Source organism: Salvelinus fontinalis, chromosome 13 (genome assembly GCF_029448725.1).
Source record: "Salvelinus fontinalis isolate EN_2023a chromosome 13, ASM2944872v1, whole genome shotgun sequence".
Lineage (NCBI taxonomy): Eukaryota > Metazoa > Chordata > Actinopteri > Salmoniformes > Salmonidae > Salvelinus > Salvelinus fontinalis.
The window spans coordinates 41,265,564-41,289,613 of record NC_074677.1 but is presented as its reverse complement, the minus strand read 5'-3'; the positions used below and the strand labels follow the sequence as shown (position 1 = coordinate 41,289,613).

General features: G+C 40.9%; 2 protein-coding genes across 3 annotated transcripts in view; one reads left to right on the top strand and one right to left on the bottom strand.

The window, feature by feature from the left end:
- The first annotated feature begins 207 nt into the window (after positions 1-207).
- On the top strand, positions 208-7,460 carry LOC129868696 (stromal cell-derived factor 2-like). The gene is made up of 3 exons (XM_055942874.1): positions 208-450; positions 710-906; positions 3,828-7,460. Exons 1-3 carry the CDS (start codon positions 276-278, stop codon positions 4,128-4,130), a joined length of 675 nt encoding a protein of 224 aa, XP_055798849.1. The 5' UTR covers positions 208-275; the 3' UTR covers positions 4,131-7,460.
- A 3,198-nt stretch (positions 7,461-10,658) lies between these two features.
- The window catches only part of LOC129868693 (calcium-binding protein 8-like), a 90,424-nt gene continuing 77,032 nt past the window's right edge, over positions 10,659-24,050 (bottom strand). Inside the window, exon 6 of one of the 2 annotated variants that reach the window (XM_055942871.1) lies at positions 10,659-15,725. In XM_055942871.1, the coding sequence (XP_055798846.1) occupies positions 15,598-15,725 (128 nt within the window). In that variant the 3' untranslated portion in view covers positions 10,659-15,597. The remainder of the gene's footprint in view (positions 15,726-24,050) is intronic. The other variant, XM_055942872.1, reaches the window with a different exon arrangement.

Genomic DNA, 24,050 nt, shown 5'->3' with positions numbered 1-24,050 from the left:
GGTGGACAATGGTGGAACGTCAAGTCCTGTGACTACGTTCTGCAGTGATTTAAGTAAAATAACGAACTTAAAGTACTGTTTCCAGCGATAAGAAACGAAAAAGACTCAGAAATACTCAACTCTAGTAACTCAGTAAATGTCTCGAATCTGCAATAACTACTCCGCGCCAGCAGCAGGCGCAAAGGCAGATTCTCTCTTCTTTCCCACTGTACCATTTCGATGACGTAGAATAAACTAATATCAGTCGTTGATTTTATTGGCAGCGGAGAGCTATAATGGATAAACGCACTGGCCCAACACACTTTTTATTTCGCTTTTTCTTATTATCATGTTTATTTGGGCTATCGCTCGCAACGGAACTCAGCTTTGTGACTTGCGGCTCGGTTGTGAAGCTGTTAAACGTAAAGCACAATGTCAGACTGCACTCTCACGACGTGCGCTACGGCTCTGGTGAGTCAATACATTCTAGCTAGCTAGCTTGGCCAGAGGAAATAGAAACATCAGGATGCTTGATTAGATTGTCTCTCTCCGTTCCTCCTTTCTTTTTGAGCGTGTTTACTTAAGGTTACTGACTGGTGTTCTTAAATGTACTTTTTAATGTGTCTGTTTGCCTGACTTTGTGTATTCATTTCTGTCTGTCTGTGTGTAGTGATGATTGATGGTCTGTGTATTGATTTCTGTCTGTATTCGATTTTGTGTCCCCTGCCAGGTAGCGGGCAGCAGTCAGTGACAGGGGTAACCACACTGGAGGACAGCAACAGTTACTGGAGTGTACGGGGCACCAGCGGAACCCTATGTCACCGGGGGACTCCTGTTAAGTGTGGACAGACCATCCGCCTCACCCACCTCAACACCGGACGCAACCTGCACAGCCACTACTTCGCTTCTCCGCTGTCCTCCAACCAGGTCGGGGAAACATGTCTGCATCCTAAATAGTTCTCAATTTAGAGCATCATTTTTACCAGGGAATAGGCTGTCATTTGGGACAAATGCCCATTTTTACCAGGGCCCAGGGAATAGGCTGTCATTTGGGACAAATGCCTATGTCAATACTTGTTTATTTTGTTCTGAAAGACACTGTAGCCTGGCTCCCTGTGTGGAGATAAGCGTATTACGGCCTCAGCCAAGAGGTCTGTGGCCTCATTTATCAACTGTGCATACATTTCTCACTACATTTTGGCATGTGTGGAGATTCTAGGATTTGTGTGCGCAACAAATGATTGGGATTTATCAAACTGTCACATGCAACATATAAGCATGTTTTCATGAACGAGCATTACAACCCCGTCTGGAGATATTGGAGCTGGGTTATGACTGTTTCTAAAAGAAATGGCAAAATTGATCACCAGTGCTTCCCCTGGAGTGGGGTTACATTGCTACTAGTGTTAATCCATAGATTAGGGACTAATGAATTTATTTCAATTGATTGATTTCAATCAATCAATCAATCAATTTTATTTTATATAGCCCTTCGTACATCAGATAATATCTCGAAGTGCTGTACAGAAACCCAGCCTAAAACCCCAAACAGCTAGAATGCAGGTGTAGAAGCACGGTGGCTAGGAAAAACTCCCTAGAAAGGCCAAAACCTAGGAAGAAACCTAGAGAGGAACCAGGCTATGAGGGGTGGCCAGTCCTCTTCTGGCTAATATGAACTGTAAATCAGTAAAATCATTGAACTTGTTGCATTTTAGACTGGCTTGGGCCAAGAAACACGAGCAATGGACATTAGACTGGTGGAAATCTGTCCTTTAGTCCAAATTCCAGATATTTTGTTCCAACCGCTGTGTCTTTGTGAGATGCAGATTAGGTGAACGGATCTCCACACATATGTGTGGTTCCCACTGTGAAGCATGGAGGAGATGTGATGATGCTTTGCTGGTGACACTGTGATTTATTTAGAATTCAAGGTACACATAACCAGCTTGGCTACCACAGCATTCTGCAGCGATATGCCATCCCATCTGGTTTGGGCTTAGTGGGACTATCATTTGTTTTTCAACAAGACAATGACCTAACACACCTCCAGGCTATGTAAGGGCTGTTTGACCAAGAAGTAGATTGATGTAGTGCTGCATCAGATTACCTGGCCTGGTAACTACATGATTCCATATGTTATTTCATAGTTGAGAGATACATTGACTTCCATCAATCTATTTGCAATATTAAAGCTTATCTACCCCCTAACTTATGTATGTTTTGTTACACAATGTTGGGGCATTGAGATGGGCTGTTAGCAAAGATGTGAAAAGTTTGAGGGAGGCTTGACTTGCAAACAGTCTTGTTGTGTATAAGCACTTACAGTTGTGCTCTTGAGTAGACAAGCACTGCCAATAGAGTGAATAGGCTAGAAGAGTACACTAACAGCCCCTCTACCCCATGCGAAAGAACTGACTGCAAGGGTATGAAACGTTTGAGGAGCACTTGTCTTGTCGACAGTTTAGTGTATTGATTTTACACACAAGTGTACCATACGGGTAGGCAATGAAGACTACCCCATGGCAAGGCACTACAAGTCCTTACACCATGGCAACCCTGCCTCCCTACAAGCTATGGGTATTGATCATATTGCGGCCTCTATTAGAAAAGGGGACCGTCTTAAACAGTTAAACCAAAGGGAAAGTTTTTGGATTTACAAACTACAGGCCACTAAATACCCTGGTTTAAATGAAGATATGGATTTCTCACCTTTCCTGTAGGGTCGTGATGGATCCATTTGCTGTCATCTAGTGGACATTTTGCTCAATTGCCCTCAGCTATGTTTAGACTGTTGTTCATGTTTTGCTGTGTTCTAGTGTACTATGGAATTAATTGCTTTCTTATTCTTGACACTTCTCCCAGTCATATTTAAGGTTAGAACTACCTTTCTAAGTGTTCTGATACTTCTAGCTTGGAGTTGTATTTTTATGATAACATAGCTTCAGTATTTCACCTTTTAATGTGTATAGTATTGCTTACTAGGTGTGTCTAATCAATGTTATAACCACTCCCTCTTCCAATTAGGGCTAATTGGAAAAGCTGTTCAAAAGAGGACATTGTACTCTTTTTTTTTTTTTTGTACTCCCTGACGAAGACCATGCAGCCGAAATGCGTTGTTTAAAAAAAAAAAAACGTTGTTTCTATTGAACATGCCATACTAATAAAGTCATTTAAATTAATTATATGAAGAGTACCTTGGTCCTCCTTAGTTTTTGAAAGCTAATGTTAGTTTGCAAAGTTACAAATCACTTCGCTAGATAGTAGCTAGCTAATTACATGTATATGCTTTGGAATGTCTAGCCAGTGTATTAAGAAAGCTAGCTAGATTTTGGTTTAGATAAACAAATGTAGTTAGCTAGGTAACGTTAGTTACCATGTCCTCTTTTCTGCTGCGCTGTTCAGATGCCTTCCTCTTTGAAGTGAAGGGGAAAATCCATGGAATAGTGTACATTTTCAGCGTTCAACAATATGGCAATCCCATCAGTTGATTCAAAATCCTCTGGCTGAAATTGCTGGCTACAAACAGACATTTTGACTTTCCTCACATCAATTGCGTAAACATCCACGGGCGGCCATGACCTTAAGAGTACAGACAGTGTCTTATCGTACATGATATGTTCATAACATATTAACGGACATACCGTATATAGTGAAATAGAGCAGCAGTGAAATTCCTCTTTAACGGCACAGGAGGTGGTGTGGTATACTGTCTTCAACCTGTAACTGGTTTGAGCCCCTGCTCTGTCTTCCCCCCTCAATCACTAACTACAATACCAAGAAGATAACATTGTATGATTGTTGTTGATAATGCATTCTCTGACACGCGCTCTCTCTCTCTCCCCTCTCAGGAGGTGAGTGCGTTTGGTGAGGAGGGAGAGGGGGACCACCTGGATGAGTGGACGGTGCAGTGCGGAGGGTTGGTGTGGGAGCGCGAGGAGGCCGTCCGCTTCCAGCATGCCTCCACTGATACGTTGCTATCTGTTACGGGGGAGCAGTACGGCCGGCCCATCCACGGGCATAGGGAGGTGCACGCTATGACGGGCCCCAGCCAGCACAGCCTGTGGAGGGCCATGGAGGGGGTGTTTATGAAGCCCAGTGAAAGCCCACTAGGGAACATGGACTACAGCCATCCTCTACACACAGAGTTCTAATTCTCCATCAACCTGTTACCTGACCCAGCTATCGAACTAGTCGGTGTTTCTTCATCCTGTTCCTGGGGACCCGAAAGCTGTGTTTTAGTTTTTGCCTTAGCACTACACACCTGATTTTTAAAATCATCAAAGCTTGATGATGACTTGATAATTTGAGTCAGCTGTGTAGTCAGGGCTCAAAACGCAACCCTTTGACTTGGTAGTGCGACACCAATTTTAATTGATCGTTAGGGTGCCAGTGATTTTATATATTTTTTTGGTCTGGTCACGTTAGTTTTTGGTTCACAATTAGCTTTCTTTTATTATTATCAAGAATTATTCAAACAGCAATGTGTATGCATGCAACAATGGGTATGCAGACCAGGTATTCAAAAAGTTTAGTCCGAAGTCTTGATTGAATCTTTGCGATGCGCAATTCAGTCATCATGCGCAGTTTGAATGAGCATTTCTAAAGGCTATCACAAAAAAACCTTCCCAATTAAATTACTGCAAATGAAGCCTACCTGGCAGAATGATATCATGATGATTTGATTCAATCATGGGGCATTTGTTTTGCAAATGGACTGCCATCACATGTAGCCTACACTGTGCAGTACAAAAACACTGCTAGCCAAACACAAGGGTCTCTTGCTAAGTGTGTAGTTTAATTAAAAGGCAACTACACCCAGACCTCAAAAGGGGTTTAAGCATTGTTGTGAACTTGTAACATCCCAACATATAAAAAAAAAAAGGTGTGATTTGAGTGTGAACCTGAAGAAGAAAAACCTAGGAGAACTCAAAAACCCGGAGAGAAAAAAAAATCGTGAAAACAGAATTTACCAAAAGATAAAACAGATTTTATAGGCCTTACAACTGTAGTGTGACTGTTTAACATAGCGAACATGTATGAACGTGTATGGAGGGTAGGTCATTATAGGATATAGGCTACTTGCTCAGCCCGCAAATTATAGAACATTCCAATGATGTGCGCATCATCCACTCTCTCGGGCCAGTATTCTTTTCCATTCAGGTTAGTAGCTTTCAGTTGGCACTGGCCTGGTGTGCCACTGGCAAATGTACCTGAATGTCAAGCCCTGCAAGGGCATGCTAATTTAAAAGATGACCAGTCATTATTAGCCTGGTTCTGTATGGAATGCAGGTACATTACGGAACACAGGTCAGGTCACTACCAATTCTTTTTTTGAAAAATTGGTTTGACCAAGTCATGTGCCGGTGACATCAACTGAAAAAGTTAGTCTAGAGTGCTGGTAGTGCTAGGGCAAAACAAAAATGTTCACCCCTTAGGGTCCATAGGACCAGGATTAAGAAATACTGCTCTATAGCATTTACTTCCTTTTCTCTCTCCTACCCTCTCTCGCCTGCTCTCTCCCACCCAGAGTTCTGATATACACTACTTTGGCCTCTCCAGACTCGCTTGAGGTTTTCACTACCTGCCTTCTTTGCCCCCTTTCTGTTTTCCCGCTCTGGGGTGAAGTTTCCCCTAGGTAGGGCTCTATGATCAGCTTGCCCTCCTTAAATCCTGACCTTCACCATTAGTTGCAGAAATGCTAAACTAACCCAGGACCAGTGTCTACTTCACCCAGGATCTATTTTACCCACCTCTATTCTTGTCTGCCAACCTGTTTCTCCTCCCTCTGTTTCGAGGACACAGTCCGGCATAAGTGCCACAGTGGATGTTCTCTGATCTAGGGGTCGCCAGGACAACATCAGAACTGTTCCTGACCAATCAAAACAAATCACTGTCACATGACTTCACCTGCTCTTTGACCTGTCGGTCACAGATCAACAGCTGGGAACAGACTATTTTGATACACTAAACCATGGGTGTCAAATTCAATCTATGGAGGGCCTAGTGTCAGCGGGTTTTTGGTTTTTCTTTTCAATTAAGACCTCGACAACCAGGTGAGGGGAGTTCTTTACTAATTAGGGACCTTTAATTCATCAATCAAGTACAGGGAAGGAGCAAAAACCCAGACACTCAGCCCTCCGTGGAATGAGTTTGACACGTGCACTAAACCAACCAAAAAGGCTACAACAGGATGTAGTGAAGGCCCTCTTCCCACACCTCCCAATATGTCACTTCAACATAGACAGCAAAATGAATGTCAGTCTCCAGAAATACTGCCCAAAGCCACCAGAACAAAAACGAGTGCTTTTATTGTTCAGAATATAGACATACTCCATATTTTAGAGGACACTATAAGGAGTATGACACCGAGATGTCCATACAGTTCACGATCATAGGGTCTTACAGGAGGGATCTTTTTAAAAAGGGAATAAAATGGCCCTTCTATCATTATTTTATCAAAAATGGTTTGTGATGCATGGAAAAAGCATTTAAAACATGTATTTCCTTCCTGAATTTTCTATGGGAGAATTGCCAGAACAATCTGAGATGGACAAAATATTTTCCGCTCCCACACGTGGAACCACCCTACTGTCTCAAAGACTGTGTGCTGCCCATGATGTGTTAAAAAATAGAAAGGAATACAGTATACATTACTTTATTGCTCCTCTGACAAATTAATGTCATATGATCAACAATGGACACTGTACGGACAATAGTCCATATAAAATTTGCAGGTCTGTGTTGATTACAAGTCCCAACGATTTGTGTACAAAATTGAGTGCAATGGAACAGTTCTAAGTAAAGGCCATGTTTATTTGAAGAACAAGCCTTGTTTTTAGTCTGATTGTAGATGGACAAACAGGATTGTTACGGTGCCTTTATAACATGATATAGTTTCTCGTACTATTCATATAAGTGTATCATTAAAGAGGAAGGAGCACTTTTCTGTTTTAAATACACATTTTTATAGCAGACTGTCTCTTCCCACGGTTACAACACCCCTTGCCTTCTTTACGACAAACAAGCAAGTGTTTTTTTTTATTTGACTTTCGATTCCAGTTTAATTCAATACAGTATTACATCTCTCTTCCATTGACTAAGCTGAAACATAAAGTGTATCAGCTTTCTGTGTCCAGTACAGTATTATTTGTCAGCCATAAGGGACAATTGCATTCTGTCAGTTCAGTATGTGAACTGGAATTCTGAATTAAAGTGCCTTTGAAAACGAATGGCACTTTTCCTATTCTAGAATGGAATTTCTCAATTCAACTTCTAGAACTGAAAGAATTGTATTGGAATTGACCCCAGCCCTGCTGTCCGTGTCCAAGGAGTTGACAGCAACACCCTGTCTTGTCTGACATAGAGAACTTTGTAGGAACCATCAGCTGTCTTGAGTGTTCATCCCAACAGCTATGTTTTCAGGAGATTTGTACATGATGAAACACAATCGATACCTCAATTAAATGGATGTTTTGTGCAAACCAGTGTTATGTCCTCTCTCTGTGTGTGTGTGTGTGTGTGTGTCCTCTCTTGCCTCTGGTTGATGATGTAACTCGTTTGTAAAGAAAAGTCAGGAAAGGTCTTTAAAGGTTTCTCTTCAGATTTCTACCCACTTTATCAATGGCTCGGCATAGAGACATGTAAAATAAACAACACTACTGTTCCATTGAGATTGTGAGAGCTGTAACTGTGTAGCTACAGATAATTACACAACTGTTTAACAACACTGTATTGGAGCAACTTGACATAAAGAGTGATTGACTATTGAATATGCATGCAGGTTTGAGTGAAAGACTAGAACTTATTGTCCCGGACTCACAGTGCTAGTAGTCCTCACCGTTCCAGTGGAATCTTCTCTTCACACAGGCTGGCTAACAGGTAGATGTGCTTCTTAGCCCACTGATACTGCACAGGGGGCACATAGAACTCAAACTTGACATGCACTATATATACAAAAGTATGTAGACACCCCTTCAAATTAGTGGATTTGGCTATTTCAGCCACACCCATTGCTGACAGGTGTATAAAATTGAGTACACAGCCATGTAATCTCCATAGACAAACATTGGCAGGAGAATGACATGGCACCGTTATAGGATGCCGCCTTACCAATGAGTCAATTTGTCAAATTTCTGCCATGCTAGAGCTACCCCGGTCAACTGTAAATGCTGTTATTGTGAAGTGGAAACATCTAGGAGCAACAACTGCTCAGCCACGAAGTGGTAGGCCACACAAGCTCACACAATGGGACCACCGAGTGCTCACCCCCTTCCACCACTGCAATTGCCAATACTGTGCCAGTGATATTGACAGCCCTCCCTGTACCTCCCTCCCCCATTATGTCCACATACTTTTGAATATATAATAATCATCTGTCCTCAGTTGCAACACTCACTACCGAGTTCCAAACTGCCTCAGAGCAACGTCGGCACAATAACTGTTCGTCGGGAGCTTCATGAAATGGGTTTCCATGGCCAAGCAGCCAGACACAAGTGTCACGAGAATTTCTATCCCTATGTTCTAACTGAACTATTTTATAGCTTTGACCAATTCCCAGAGGTTGTAAGGCTCTGGTTAATGAATAATTAGACAAAGTCCCAGGCTGCAATAGATCAACACTTTATTCAGAGAGCGCTCTGTCTTCAAAATGAGAACACAATCTTTTTATAGCACACACAAATGAACTCACATCAGTAGAAACTCCACCTCTCTTTAGTTGGGCTGTATTTTTCAAAAGTTCACATACATTGTTTATCACCCTTCTGCAACATGTTTCATCATCTTCTCCAAGCCTAGTCATTTCTAACAGTTTTTCTCCTCCCTAGGGTGGGGAGGCCTCTTTCCAGTTATTAGTTTCACCGTTATCACAAGTCGACAGTTCAGTTGTCCTTGAATGTCTCAACTATACCCAGCTCACATTGCGAAATAGTAACACAATGGCCTAGTCACACACATTATTGGATTATGACTCTAACACATTTCATACAATTATATGGTTTCAGGGTGGAATACTTTAGTCATCATCTTAAACATACAAATTATTCTATCAACAAGCCTAAGATCAGCATGTGGAATGCCAAGCACCATTGGACTCTGGAGCAGTAGAAACGCGTTCTCTGGAGTGATGAATCACGCTTCACCATCTGGCAGTTCGACAGACGAATCTGGGTTTGACGTATGCCAGTTGAACGCTACCTACCCGAATGCATAGTGCCAACTGTAAAGTTTGATGAAGGAGGAATAATGGTCTGGGGCTGTTTTTCATGGTTCGGGCTAGGTCCCTTAGTTCCAGTGAATGGAAATCTTAACACTACACCATACAATGACATAGACGATTTGGGGAAGGCCCTTTCCTGTTTCAGCCTGACAATGCCCCCATGCACAAAGCGAAGTCCGTAAAGAAATGGTTTGTCGAGATTGGTGTGGAAGAACTTGACTGGCCTGCACAGAGCCCTGACCTCAACCACATTGAACACCTTTGGGATGAATTGGAACGCTGGGACCAACTCCATATTAATGCCAATGATTTTGGTATGAGATGTTTGACGAGGAGGTGCCCACATACTTTTGATAATGTACTGTAGAACTCAGTAACATAAATAAGTACTCAAGAGCATGACATAGTGTTTTTGTGTGTGTTCCCCACATTTGGGTGTGTCCAGTCATAGCAGGTGTGTCTGTAGTGTTCTAGGACCTGTGTGTCAAGGGTGAAGGATGAGATGTGTGAGCAGTGTTCTGTCTGAACCTGTAGACACTGTTCCTCAGACTCACAGTTCCTCTCTATAACCTCCACCACAGATGCTAGGATATGCTCTCGCATCTGGCAGGCCAGAGAAACACCAGCAGGGGTCAACTTAAATATGAATTTTTGGGGTTGCCTTGGAAATAGTGAGAAGGTCCAAGAGCAATATGTTTTACATGTTTTTTAATCCTTTACATGTTTTTTAATCCTTATAATAAAAAAATCCCCATCAAAATATGTCAGTTTAGGCCTCCGGTCTAAGTCACTGCAACTCAGTGCTTGAGGCGTCACTACAGACCCAGGTTTAATCCCAGGCTGTATTACAGCCGGCCGTGACCGGGAGACCCTTGAGGCGGCGCACAATTGCCCAGCAATTAATATGTCAGTTTAAGCTAGAGATATGTTTTTTTGCATGGGCATCCGCCTATGTTGGCCTTCCGCAACTGCGGTGGAAGGTGGCCGAGCTACAGCGGTGTTTGTCAGACTATGAGACATCCTGAAAATCGTCTTTCTAACGAAAACGTCTAAACGGCCTACAAACTAATATCACCACCTTATGGAAAGATGAGACTCTCACGAATACAATGTTGTTCTCCGTTTTGCTCTACGACCTCCACAAGAGTCACGGGACTCATACAAATGAATGAAAGTAAGGAGGTAGTTTTGTGCCAACAAAAATAAGGGGTTCAATATGTATAAAAAAAACTTAAAATATTTCCTGAGCTTTCTTATACCGACAAAGATATAGGACAAGCACTGCAAAACCTAATTCCTTATGATGTATTTTCTACTGTCTTTTTTGCCATTAATGAATGTGTTATTCAACGCAGGTTTTTTTTATATCTAAAGTTGTCACTTTTAGAGGTTAACCTCGAGGTGTTTCTAAAATTAGACAGACATTCAAACTCCATTCAAGAATGACATGGGCCGACATGAATATTTTGAACAGTTATATTTGTATTGCATTGTTCAATAAATCCCTCTTGTAACTAAGGTATTGTGTTTTGTCATGCATATGACAGTATTAAAGGGAAATCTCAACATTTTTCTACTTCATATTCATAATCTCCAGCACCACCCCAACATATGTGAAAATGGTTTCTATGTTTTGTAGTAACATTTTTTAGAAAGATAAGTGTTTCCTATGACGTCATCGGTGTGTATCATGTGATTTTAACCAAATTGGTTGATGATGTCAATGGAAACACTTAACTCCATCTTTCTTTTTTTGTAGATGTTGGGGTGGTGCTGGAGATAACTTGTCATAAAGGCTATTTAGAGACATTTCTTTGTCATGTGCACAAGTACAGTGAAATGCTTCACTTGCAAGCTCTTTCCTAACAATGCAGTAATCAATATCAGTAGTATTATAAAATATAGTAAAGTAGGACAAAACACAAGAAATAGAAATAAGAAGAACACAAGAAAGTAAGTAAGCTACTGTATATACAGGGTCAGTTCCAGGGTCAGTGTCAATACCATATTTACAATGTACAGGGATACTTGAGTGGTAGACATAGATACAATACAATGCATTCGGAAAGTATTCAGACCCCTTTACTTTTTTCCCACATTTTGTTACGTTACAGCCGTATTCTAAAACTGATTAAAATACAAACAATACCCCATGATGACAAAGCAAAAACAGTTTTTTAGACATTTTTGTAAACGTATTAAAAATAGAACTGAAATATCACATTTACATAAGTGTTCAGACCCTTTACTCAGTACTTTGTTGAAGCACCTTGGCTGCGATTACAACCTTGAGTATGTCCCCAGCTTCTATCCCCAAGCGATAAGACTGCTAAATAGCTAACAAAATGGCAACACTGACTATTGCATTTACCCTTACATTTATTTGGTTGCACTGACACTATGCACACTCACACACACTCAAACTCCAACACACACAGACACTCACATACAATCATCATATACGCTGCTGCTACTCTGTTTATCACATATCCTAAAGCCTAGACACCTGCATTGCTTGCTGTCTGGGGTTTTAGGCTGGGTTTCTGTATAGCACTTTGTGACATCTGCTGATGTAAAAAGGGCTTCATAAATACATTTGATTGACATACAGTGGGCGAAGTTTCACCTTCCAACAGGACAACAACCCTAAGCACATAGCCAAGACAACGCAGGAGTGGCTTCGGGACAGGTCTCTGAATGTCCTTGAGTGGCCTAGCCAGACCTTGGACTTGAACCTGATAGAACATCTCTGGAGAGTCCAGAAAATAGCTGTGCAGCAAAGCTCCCCATCCAACCTGATAGAGCTTGAGAGGGGACAAACTCCTCAAATGCAGGTGTGCCAAGGTTGTAGCATCATACACAAGACGACTCGAAGCTGTAATCGCTGCCAAAGGTGCTTCAACAAAGTACTGAGTAAAGGGTCTGAATACTTATGTAAATGTATTATCTCAGTGTTTTTTTTTTTTTTAAACCTGTTTTTGCTTTGTCATTTTTGGGGTATTGTGTGTAGATTGATGAGGAAAAATAACAATTTAATACATTTTAGAATAAGGATGTAACCTCACAAAATGTGGAAAAAGTCAAGGGGTCTGAAAACTTTCCGAAGGCACTGTAGAAAACTCAGTGACAGAAATTTCCTCAAGCAATAGACCTCTTTCGTTACATTCCCTTTACCAGGTCGGAAAAGATATGTCAGAAACATTTTCAATAGTAAAACTATGTCTAATCTAGATATACATTACGATTAGATGCTGGTGTCAGGGACCATAATGGTTTTATAATAAACTGATGGACCAATCACATATAAATATATTAAAATATCTGAGACAGCGAGGAGATTTTTGTGTGTGATGAGCTACACTACATGGCCAAGAATATAAATACATTGTAGTAGACCGCACATGTGATATTGAAAGTGAAAACATTAATGATGAACGACCTCTGTAAACTACTCTGTCTCTTGAACACGTTACGGTGTGTACAATATGTGGATTTTAGAGGCTGTATGTATCAAGTGTAGCAGAGTATGAGTACTAATCTAGGATTAGCTCCATCCTGTCCATGTAATCTTTCTATTCATTGTGATCTAAAAGACAAAACTGATTTTTGATCAGCACTACTCTGAGCTGCTTGATACATATGTCCCCAGGGCCCGTATCCACAAAGCACCTCAGAAAAAGGTCAAAGGAATCTTGTTAAAACCTGTTTTAAAACAACAACAAAAATTCCCAGCTCAGATTAGGGTTTACGATAATGTTAAAGGTCGATTTTTGGCAGGAATTGCAGTCCAGCTCCGCCCCTTTCAGAAATGGGGTGTGCCTTTGGCGGTTCGTCGATGTGTCATTCTGGTCATGCGTGTCGCGACTGACGAAGCTAATTCCTTAGCTAAATTTGCACTATCTCTAGTCAGTAACTCCTCCAGTATGTGATGACATCATTTCAAAGGATTTGTTTTTGGACGGAAGCTGTAGAGGTCGATAACAAATGGCACTTCTTTCTGTAGCCAAATATTTTATTAATCATTTTGTTTTTAAGCATTAAATGACCTGGTCTGATGGTGCATTGATCAGTTATACAGTTTAAAGCCGCTATTTTTGTGTTTTTGCCCAACGGCGACCTTTAAGAAACTGCCCATTCAAGCTCTGAGCCGGGAGTAAAATCAACTCAGCTGGTAATCACGACAGTTTGAGGTACCGCAAAGGAAAGATAGTGATGACGGTCATTGACATTGTTGCAAATGATGTGGAATAACTAATCGGGATGAGGCATCTCCGGCTGTGAACTCTATAGCACGTCACTCCCACTTAACAACTCTAAATCGCTTTGGCACAGTAGGAATCTTGCTGATAACGTTGCATACAATGTTTGAAAGGTCTATCATTTTCATTGAACACAATCAAAGTTAACATAAGCCCTAGATGCCTTCAATTGCCCAATTTATAGGAATGCCCAATTTGGACATATTTTTTAAGAATGTGATATTGTGCTCCAAAGGGATAACATGAAGTAGGTAATTAAATAATCAGAAGAAAAATGTTTATTTGTTAGCCTAGTGCCCTCAAACTCAACTCTGGACCTCAAAGCCAGTTCCACTGCTTTTTTTCTTCCATTGTTCCCCTCTAATCAGGGACTGATTTAGAGCTGGCACACCAGGTGGGTAAAATTCATTATCAGGTAGAACAGAAAACTAGTAGGATCCAGACCTTGTAGGGATATAGTTGAATACCCCTATCATAAGTATTTAGGCATGTCATGTTAAATAGGCCAAGGAGAAGTAATTGTCCAAATCTCAAGAAATACTGTTGCATGTAGGTCTAGATTATTTATGGATTGACCATATATAAATGAAATATCAAAACATTTTTTTAACAACTCCAAAGCAATTGCATGTGGTGCAGGAACCCCTGACTCGCTGCATTTTCTCTTTTCAAGGCACCCGCTGGTACCTCAACTGGTTAGGACAGCTCATGAGGACTCCTAAATATCTGTCAACTAGGTGGGACTCTAATGACTAAAGCGGCTTCACGCATAGCTTTTATTTTCACCCATAAGAGTAGGAGTCAAATGTATCTTCTTAGCACTACTCAAGACGCCTTGTGAGTCTTATGACCAGCAGTGTAAATGACATGAATCCGCTAGGTGGTAATAGTTCAGCACTCCTACTCTGAGATGCTTCATGAATATTGGCCCTGGATTTGGTACAGTAGGTGTAAAGAAAAAGCTCCACCAAACCTTCAGGTTAGATAGGTGTTGGAGTTTCCACCATATGCTTTCATCCATCTAGTCCTATCAGATTTGTGAAGGGGAGTGAACGAGGGCAAAAGGGAAAAACCTTCTGGAATGAAATGCAATCTTAATTGGCCTGGTCAAAGACATTTTAGACCACAACTGTATTATCTGTGGTTCAAATTCCAAGCATTTGGGTGAAGTTCTCTCCTTAGCCACCAGAAAGCAACCTTGACCAAGCAGACAGTCTAGCACACACACACACACACACACACACAGCACACTGTCCTATGGACACGTAGAATGACACAACATATGGTAAATACTGTACATACATACAGTGCCTTTAAATATCCACAGAGTCACATGCAGTGTATACAGACAGGCAGACAAATAGACAGTCGACTATATTGTAAGAACATTGTGAGGGAGTGAATGTCAGGTGTACAGTAGAAGGTTGACTAGTTTACTGAAGACTATGTTAGTCAGCTGAGCTAAAGCCTAGGTGTTTGCTCTGGGAGCTAACACAAGTCTGTCCTTAAGTTGCAAACCACCTCTGTTACAGTGTAAAAATAAATGTGTAGAATGTCCACAGGTGAGTGACTGAGTAGATATACAATCTAAATATAAGATAGTACAATATATATATTTTTTAAATTAACAGATTAACATGTTTATATACAGTTTAAAACATTAAACAGTAGTACAGTATCAGTATCCTCAGATATTGCCCTGATCCAAAAGTTCAGGAATGGCTCAAAGCACCTGCTGCATATTGAATAGATTGCTGTTGATTAGAAAATCTTTTAAAGGGGAGATTAGAAAAGCAATCTTAATTTAAACGGCTGGCCTTCTCTGATACAGAAATGAAAGAAATAATCCCCACAAAATATAAAACGATTGCTCTGCATCCCTTCCAGTCTATGTTAATCAAGTCCTCCTAGTGACTTGAAAGAAAATGGCTTTTCGTTTTACTTTGTTGTCCTTCAGGCCTTGCACCCTCTTGTCTGTTTACGGTATAAATCAAAACAAACTTTATTTAAAAGAACATATAGTTGTCTTTCACAGATGTGTTTGGGTTCTGGCTGGTCTGTCTTCCTTTTTTTTTACTGCAGAGAGAGGAAGTGAGGTTATATAACTGTTCCGCCCACTCCCCAGGCTCACATTGTGATTGGCTACTCCATGCCGTTCCGAAGCATCTGATTGGCCGCGATGAGCATGACGCTGATAATGAAGGCCATGGCGAATGCACAGATCAGACTCTTCCTCACGCACGTCTGTCTGTTCTTCTTCTTAGGATGGACTGAACGAGAGAGGAGAAGAGGACAGAAGAGGAGAGGACAGAAGAGGAGAAAAGAGAGGAAATAAGTATAAGAAAAGTCGCTTACTACATCGGAGGATAATATGCCTCACCTCGCCTAACATCACAATCTCGTTAAATAAAGTTTCTATCATTTTTGGGGCCCTAAGCAAGATTTGGTTGTACACCTCGTGGACAAAACATGTTCGTGGCCCGTCTCTTGGCGGCGGAGAGAGAAATGTGCAGCTTTAATTAAAGTTAATGTCCTGCAATTGTACATCTTTTTCCATAGGGCGTAGATAAAACGTTGCAGTTTAAAGCAATTATTCTGCAATTATACATATTTTACCTTGGCATGGAGAAAAAATATTGCAGTTTTAAAGCTAATATCCTGAAGTTCTACACATTTAGCAATAGGATGGAGATATTTTGAATGCTAATTTCCTGTAATTCTACACATTTTGCCTTATGCCATGTTCATATGATATCTGAGTGAGAGTGACTAACAAAATCAATGGGGGCCCCCTGGAGGTGAGGGCCCCTGGGCACTTGCCTTGCGTGCCAGGTCAATAATTCAGCCATGATTGCTACAAGGTTTAGAAAGCTGGCTAGACTAACTTACCTAGCAATCTATAAAACATTAGCTGACATTGGCTAATTGAGTGACTGTCTTAACAATAGGGAAACTGCTAATGCACTACCATATTTCAAAATTGCACGTTGTGTATTGTACTATCCTAATTAACAGTAAGTAGAGACAGATTTTTGCTTACGTCTAGAAATGGTACTTGACGAGACTATGTTGACAAGCAAATAAACTGCCTTTGCCCTTGGTTCTAATGCCGGACATGCAGTCACTGGAGAACAAACTGGATGAGCGTCGTTCGAGACTACCCTACCAACGGGAACTGAAAAATAGAATATTCTGTTTTTCTCAGAGTCGTGGCTGAAAGAGGACATGGATAATATACATCTCGCTGGTTATTCAATCTGGACGGAAGACGAAGGGTAAGACGAAGGCAGAAAGTTGTGTCTGTTAACAACAGCTGGTGCGCGATCTCTAATGTTAAGGAAGTCTCAAGTTTTTGCTAGAATAACTCATAATAAGCTGCAGACCATTTATCAAGAGAGTTTATCTATATTTTTTCTGAGCTTTCTATTTAACAATCCGGTGCTGGCACAAAGACCGCACTCAACGAGCTGTATAGGGCCATAAGCAAACAAGAAAGTGTACATCCAGAGGCGGTGTTTATCGTGGCTGGTGATTTTAATGCAGGCAAATGGAAATCCGTTTTACCTCATTTTTAGCATCATGACACCTGTGCAACTAGAGAGCAAACAAAACTCTAGATCATTATGGCCAAACAGTTCTATTTTTGTTTCATCAGACCAGAGGACATTTCTCCAAAAAGTACGATCTTTGTCCCCATGTGCAGTTGCAAACTGTAGTCTGGCTTTTTTATGGCGGTTTTGGAGCAGTGGCTTCTTCCTTGCTGAGCGGCCTTTCAGGTTATGTCGATATAGGCCTCGTTTTACTGTGGATATAGATACTTTTGTACCGGTTTCCTCCAGCATCTTCACAAGGTTCTTTGCTGTTATTCTGGGATTGATTTGCACTTTTCGCACCAAAGTACATTCATCTCTAGGAGACAGAATGGGTTTCCTTCCTGAGCGGTATGACGGCTGCGTGGTCCCATGGTGTTTATACTTGCGTACTATTGTTTGTACAGATGAACGTGGTACCTTCAGGCATTTGGAAATTGCTCCCAGGGATGAACCAGACCTGTGGAGGTCTACAATTTTTTCTCGGAGGTCTTGGCCGAATTGGAATCAAATTAGTGAACATCAACGTTTAGGCCTTTATTTCCAGCTTATACATACTATATACATTTTATAGACAAAGTCTATTTACGATAGTTTTATTTTGTTTGTTTTTAACTCTTGTCCTTCCTCTACCCTCAACCTCTCCCATATATGTATGATGTCCATCCGGTTTGATTTCTATTTGCCATCTATTTCAAACTGTGCCCTTTCAAAAAAGTTCTTAACCTATATACGTTTTACATTAGTTATCTTGTTATTATTAGTCCCAACCTTCAGCTCCATTCAACCCCTCCCATCTATCTCTTTATTTTTATTTTTTATTTCACCTTTATTTAACCAGGTAGGGTAGTTGAGAACAAGTTCTCATTTGCAACTGTGACCTGGCCAAGATAAAGCATAGCAGTTCGACACATACAACACAGAGTTACACATGGAATAAACAAAACATACAGTCAATAATACAGTAGAACAAAAGAAAACAAAAAGTCTATATACAGTGAGTGCAAATGAGGTAAGATAAGGGAGTTAAGGCAATAAATAGTCCATGGTGGTGAAGTAATTACATTATAGCAATTAAACACTGGAATGGTAGATGTGCAGAAGATGGATGTGCAAGTAGAGATACTGGGGTGCATAGGAGCAAGATAAATAAATAAATACAGTATGGAGATGAGGTAGTTGTATGGGCTGTTTACAGATGGGCTAGGTACAGGTGCAGTGATCTGTGAGCTGCTCTGACAGCTGGTGCTTAAAGCTAGTGAGGGAGATATGAGTGAGGGAGACACTTAACACCATACATATTGGATTTCTATTTGCCATATATTTTTCACCTGTGCTGTGATGTTTCACAAAAGTTCTGATCATATCACCTCCACCTTACCTGTCACCCTAGATCCACTTCAATTTGCGTACCACCCCAATAGGTCCACAGACAATGCAATTGCCATAACACTGCACACTGCCCTATCCCACCTGGACAAGAGGAATACCTATGTAAGAATTCTGTTCATTGGTTACAGCTCAGCATTCAACACCATAGTACCTTCCAAGCTCATCATTAAGCTTGAGGCCCTGGGTCTCAACCCCGCCCTGTGCAATTGGGTCCTGGACATCCTGACTGGCCGACCCCAGGTGGTGAAGGTAGGAAAACATATTCACTTCGCTGATCCTCAATACTGGGGCCCCACAATGGTGCGTGCTCAGCCCCCTCCTGTACCCCTTGTTCACCCATGACTGTGTGGCCATGCACGCATCCAACTCAATCCTCAAGTTTGCAGACGACAACAGTAGTTGGCTTGATTATCAACAACGACGAGACAGCCTATAGGGAGGAGGTGAGGGTTCTCGGAGTGTGGTGTCAGGAAAACAACTTCTCACTCAATGTCAACAAAACAAAGGAGATGATTGTGGACTTCAGGTAACAGCAGAAGGAGCACCCCCTTATCCACATTGAAGGGACAGTAGTGGAGAAGGTGGAAAGTTTTAAGTTCCTCGGCGTACACATCACGGACAAACTGAAATGGTCCACCCACACAGACAGTGTGGTGAAGAAGGCGCAACAGCACCTCTTCAACCTCAGGAGGCTGAAGAATTTTGGCTTGTCACCTAAAACCCCCACAAACTTTTCCTGTCGGGCTGCATCACCGCCTGGTACGGCAACTGCACCGTCCATAACCGTAGGGCTCTCCAGAGGGTGGTGCTGTCTGCACAATGCATCACCGGGGGCAAACTACCTGCCCTCCAGGGCACCTACAGCACCTGATGTCACAGTAAGGCCAAAAAGATCATCAAGGACAATAACCACGAGCCACTGCCTGTTCACCTCGCTACCATCCAGAAGGCGAGGTCAGAACAGGTGCATCAAAGCTGGGACCGAGAGACTGAAAAACAGCTTCTATCTCAAGGCCATCAGACCGTTAAACAGCCATCACTAAAACAGAGAGGCTGCTGCCTACATACAGATTATAACTCATTGGCCTCTTTAATAAATGGGTCACTAGTGACTTTAATAATGTTTACATATCTTTCATTACTCATCTCATATGTATATATTGTATTTTGTTCCATCTATTGCATCTTTCCTATGCCCCTCGGTATTTGCTCATCCATATATATTCTTATTCCATTCCTTTACTTAGTGTGTATTAGGTAGTTGTTGTGGAATTGTTAGATTACTTGTTAGATATTGCTGCACTGTCAGAACTAGAAGCACAAGTATTTCGCTACACTCACAATAACATTTGCCAACCATGTGTATGTGACCAATACAATTTGATCCTTTCTATTCTCATTGTTCCTACAGGATTGTAAATTGAAAATATATTTTTTTGCTAAAAGTATTATATTATTGATTGATTGACTGACTTTTCAGATCACCCTGTAGTGCTATCTGCAGGGTTAATTCCAGGTAAATATTGCAATTCTTCAGCCATTCCTGGACCTGTGACCAAAAACAAGCTACATATGGACAGTACCAAAACAAATGATCTAATGATTCTGCCTCTTTGCAGCAAAATCTGCAGAGCTGGGAAGGTTGTATCCCCCATATAAATACCATTCTGTTGGTTGCAAGAATTCTGTGTAATGATTTTATTTGAAAAATTATACGTTCTGAATGCGGAGTCGTTTTACGTATCAGTTCATAAACCATTTGCCATGGAATCGGTACCTCAAAAATCTATTCCCAACTATTTTGCAATCTATATGGCATGGCTATCATTTTTTTTGTCCTTAAATTAAACTCTCAATTTGGTGATTACATTTTTGTAATTTTTTTTTTACATGTACTCGATACTCTTGGTTCCCCTTCACGTCTGAATGAACATTTCACGAAGCCTTGATCAATGAAAATATATTCAAAATAGCTTTCATCAAAACTCTTAGGTTCATTGGCTCTCAACGTTTTATACCAAGTGGGTTTCATTTTTCATTCAGAATGAAATATCATAGAGGACCAGGTAAGTGTTACAACAGTCAAACGACAATAAATATCGAAATGTCACTATCAATCATGGTACTAGTATGCAAACCTCTCCATTCTTTTTAGTATGCATTTAATGATGTTGTGATGTTGTGATTTCTTTTCATTAATGCTATTGAAATTGTAAAATGATTCCAGTGTCTCAAATCAAATCGTATTTGTCACGTGTCGAAAACAAGAGGTGTAAACCTTACAGTGAAATGTACTTACAAGCCCTTAACCAACAATGCGCTAAGAAGTTTAAAGAAAAATAAGTGTTCAGTAAAAAAGAGAAGTAAAAAAGAGAAAATAAAAGTAACAAATAATTAAACAGCAGCAGTAAAATAACAATAGTGAGGCTATATACAGGGGGTACCGGTACAGAGTCAATGTGCGGGGGCACCGGTTAGTCGGGCTAATTGAGTCCCATTTATCTTTTTATGAAATTGAGCACATTGATAGATATTAAGTCAACTTTGAATAAGACCGTAATTGAAACTGTACAGCCTACAGACGTTGATGTTAGTCTTCATTGGAGACTACCTGCGCTGGAGGACATCAGCAAGATGGTGCTGGCAGGCTTAAGTAATACATTCATGTCAAATCAATTGCACTAAGTTGTTGTCTCTTTTGTTTGCTGTCACCATTTACCATAAAGTGTAAAAAATTACCAAACTAAATTTGTAACTAGTCATTTTCAGTAGTTGTTTCTTAGGAGGGCTTTTACTTTTTCTGGAGTGAATTAAACTTCAAGTAAAAGTACTTTTACTTAAGTACAGATTTTCAGTACTCTACCCACCTCTGCAAATTATAAATAACTATAAAACGTGGGCGAGCATCCACACTGGAGGAAAGTTCGTTGTTCTACAGTAGTCAAACATCTGTCAATCAACTGATGACCCAAATCAGCTCATCAACTCAGCCAGGGAAACAAACAGAAGTCTATTATCACTTTTCACACCTTTCATTATGTGACAATGGATAGGCTAATGGGTAGCCTACAAAATGTAGCTTATGTAATAAAATATCAAGGGGTCGACTGCAATCATCGATGGCACTAGTTTATTGCCAGCTGATGTCTCGGTAAACCACCAATATGCGCTAAATTCACGAGATTCACAATCTCAATTGCAACTGTTATTGGTCACCTCATTACCGCTACCTAAAATATGATTTCGGTGTTACCTTAGTCAAAGATCCGTATATAATGATGAGATGCTCATGTCTCTGCCCTAACAATGGGAGTCGTTGTGCCAAAGGCAGGAAATGAAGGCAGGCAACAAGTTTAGGTCTGCATATTAAGATTTGGCTTTCTGTTTTAGGTTATTGTCCTGCTGAACGGTGCATTGAATGTATCACCCAGTGTCTGGTGGAAAGCAGACTGAACCTGGTTTTCCTCTAGGATAAATATAAAGAGTGGTACTTTGTTGGATTCTCCCCAAACATGACGCTTTCTACCTCTTCAAACAGTGTCTTAAATAATTATCTTCCTCACCTTGACCCCCCCCCCCCCCCCTCAAAAAATATACAACATAAAACCTGAACCAGAACTTCTCCCCCCCAGCTCTGACTCTACTGACAGCTACTTTATTGAGGGAAAATGTACTTTCTATGCCTGTGGTTGTCCCACCTAGCTATCTTAAAACTTGTTAGGGCTAGTGTCCTTTTTTCTCAATTTCCGCCTGACTGACATGCCTAAAGTAAACTGCCTGTTGCTCAGGCTCTGAAGCCAGGATTTGCATATAATTGGTACCATTGGAAAGAGAACACTTTGACGTTTGTAGAAATGTTGAAATAATGTAGGAGACTATAACACAATAGATATGGTTGGAGAAAATTCAGAGAAAAACCAACCGGAATGTGTTTTTCTTTGAGAGCCCATGCTCTTACAATGGAAAGTACAGGGATCTGTTCTGACCTCGCCTTCTAGATGGTAGCGAGGTGAACAGGCAGTGGCTCGGGGGTTGTTGTCCTTGATGATCATTTTGGCCTTCCTGTGACATCAGGTGCTGTAGGTGTCCTGGAGGGCAGGTCTAGCTCCCAGTATGCAATTCCGATGGCTTCCACAGGGTGTCAGCACTATATGTTCAAGGTTTCAGGCTTGTTTCTTCCAAAACGAATGAGAAACAACAGTTTTAGTACAAGAACATAGTCTTGGAAATTCGTGTTTGGGCGCACGATGAAGACAAGACACACCTGCTAATATCGGTTTCCTATTGAACATACTTCTTTCTGCATTATATATTATAGTTTGATTACATTTTAGGGTATCTGAGGAGTCAATAGAAATGTATTTTGACTTGTTTTAAAGTTTAGCGGTAGATCTGAGTTTTGAGTGGATTACTCAAAAAAGATGACGCCAGCTAAACTGACTTTTTGGGATATAAAGAAGGATTTTATCTAACAAAATGACACTACATGTTATAGCTGGGACCCATTGGATGACAAATCAGAGGAAGATTTTCAAAAAGTAAGTGAATATTTAATCGCTATTTGTGAATTTATGAAACTTGTGCTGGTGGAAAAATATTTTGATGTGGGGCGCTGTCCTCAAACAATCGCGTGGCATGCTTTCGCTGTAATGGCTACTGTATATCGGCCAGTGCAGTTAGATTAACAAGAATTTAAGCTTTCAACCTAAATATTTAATATCCATTTTTTTAATGATTATTTATTTAAATTGCGCGTCTTCCAGTTTCACCGGAAGTTGTCCCTAGCACTAAGACATTTTTAGTGCAGGACAACTAGCACTAAGACATTTCTAAGAAGAATGCACTAACTGTAAGTCACTCTGGATAAGAGCATCTGCTAAATGGCAACATTTTTCAATGTATAAATGTATACAGTGCATTCGGAAACTATTCAGACACCTTCCCCCTTTTCACATGTTACGTTACATCCTTATTCTGAAACGGATTAAATAATTTTACACAATAGCCCAATAATGACAAACAGGTATTTAGTTTTTTTGCAAATTAAAAAACAGAAATGCCTTATTTACATAAGTATTCAGACCCTTACTTTGAGACTCAAAATTGATCTTAGGTGCATCTTGTTTCCGTTAATCATCCTTGAGATGTTTCTACAACTGTGGTAAATTCAATTGATTGGACATGATTTGGAAAGGCACACACCTGTTTATTTTTGGTCCCACAGTTGACAGTGCATGTCGAAGCAAAAACCAAGCCATGAGGTTAAAGGAATTGTCCGTAAAGCTCAGACACAGCATTGTGTTGAGGCACAGATCTGGGGAAGGGTACCAAAAAGATTATGCAGCATTGAAGGTCCCCAAGAAGGTCCCCTCCCTCATTCTTAAATGGAAGAAGGGCCTTGGTCAGGGAGGTGACCAAGAACCCAATGGTCACTCTGACAGAGCTCCAGAGTTCCTCTGTGGAGATGGGAGAACCTTCCAAAAGGACAACCATCTGCAGCACTCCACCAATCAGGCCTTTATGGTAGAGTGGCCAGACGGAAGCCACTCCTCATTAAAAGGCACATGACAGCCTGCTTGGAGTTTGCCAAAAGGCACATAAAGGACTCTCAGA

Bases quoted from the DNA above. Each gene is read 5' to 3' on its own strand.
- LOC129868696 (XM_055942874.1), top strand. From the start codon at position 276: ATGGATAAACGCACTGGCCCAACACACTTTTTATTTCGCTTTTTCTTA. The intron at 451-709 runs GTGAGTCAATAC...GTCCCCTGCCAG, and splicing joins CGACGTGCGCTACGGCTCTG to GTAGCGGGCAGCAGTCAGTG. The intron at 907-3,827 runs GTCGGGGAAACA...CTCCCCTCTCAG, and splicing joins CTCCGCTGTCCTCCAACCAG to GAGGTGAGTGCGTTTGGTGA.